The 1,310-nt window shown below is 56.2% G+C and overlaps 1 protein-coding gene across 1 annotated transcript in view; it reads left to right on the forward strand.

Annotated features, from left to right (window-relative positions):
- Positions 1–954: 954 nt before the first annotated feature.
- Positions 955–1,310, forward strand: part of LOC107117726 — an 8,588-nt gene continuing 8,232 nt past the window's right edge. The window contains exon 1 of the mRNA XM_015419885.1: positions 955–1,022. Within this exon, the coding sequence (XP_015275371.1) occupies positions 955–1,022 (68 nt within the window). The remainder of the gene's footprint in view (positions 1,023–1,310) is intronic.

Here is a 1,310-nt window from a genome sequence, read left to right on the forward strand (position 1 = left end):
AGGATCTCCGGCCAAACTGGTCTGGAGAAAAATGGCTTCCTGACCAGTGTTCCCTCTAAGCAGAGTGAGTGTGAGCTAGCTTACAGTTTTTTAGCCTCCTGCTCACACATTTTTGTCTCAGCTCAGGAAGGATGGCTCCAGAGCAAACTAATTGATGCAGTAGCCAAATCACTTGCTCACAGCTTTAGTGCCAGTAGCTCGCAAAGAAGAATTTTTGCTCACAAGACTCCACAGGTTAGAGGGAACATTGTTCCTGACCCCAAAGTGGCGATCGGCCTGGGCGTGTCAGAAAGGGCCACGAGAACTAAACACTGAGGCAACCCTTCCTGCCCTCCCTCTCAGGTTCTGCCTAAGTTTACAGAATCTGCATTGCTGTCAGATGGCCACCTAGCCTCTGCCTGAAAACCTCCCCAAAAGGAGAGCCCACCCCCTCCCAAGGAAGCCTGCTCCACTGAGGAATTGCGAAGAAGAGGAAGAGGAAGAAGAGGAGGGGGAGGAGATTGGATTTATACCCCGCCCTTCACGACCCAATGGTGTCTCAGAGCAGCTTACAAACTCCTTTCCCTTCCCCTCCCCTCAACAGACACCCTGTGAGGTCGGTGGGGCTGAGAGAGCTCTGGCAGGAACTGCTCTTTTTCAAGAACAACTCTTATCAGAGCTACGGCTTGCCCAAGGTCATCCAGCCGCTGCAAGTGAAGAAGTGGGGGAATCAAACCCGGTTCTCCCCGATTAGAGTCCGCGCACTTAACAACTACACCAAACTGGCAGAGAGAAATCCTGCTGTAGCAATGAAGACTTCCTCCAGATGTGGGCAGAGGGCCTTCTTGCCAGCCCCTAGTGTAACTCCAAGGGCCTCCCCTTCCCCTGAACTGGGGGGGCCGGAGACTGTGCCCTTCGGCCTCTCCTTCTAGCGACTGGGAGGCTCCCCACGCCTGCCCCCCCCATGGAAACCGGATGCCATCGATCCGGCATCCCGGGGCCCTCTTGCTTTTCGGAAGGTTAATTGGCCAGCTGGTGTCTCCGTAATGAATCCCTTCGCAGCCCCCCCACCCCACCCATCTGGCAAACCCGGGCACGGATCTTTTTGATGGCCGTGAGCAGGCGGCAGGCGGTTTCTTTATTCCCCCGTTAAAGATCCCTTCCTGGAAGGAAATTAGCGAGAGCCCAAGGCGAGAGAGGCGTTCCGCCATGGGGCACAGCAGCCCGTCCCCCAAGAAGGGGACAATGGCCCGGCAGGAGTCCCGAGCAGCGGGAGCAAGGAAGGCTCTCCACTCGGAGAGGGGAGAATTAATAAGTCGTCTCCCCCCCCC

Source organism: Gekko japonicus, unplaced genomic scaffold, assembly GCF_001447785.1.
Source record: "Gekko japonicus isolate JY-2015 unplaced genomic scaffold, Gekko_japonicus_V1.1 scaffold3202, whole genome shotgun sequence".
NCBI classification, from domain to species: Eukaryota; Metazoa; Chordata; class Lepidosauria; order Squamata; family Gekkonidae; genus Gekko; species Gekko japonicus.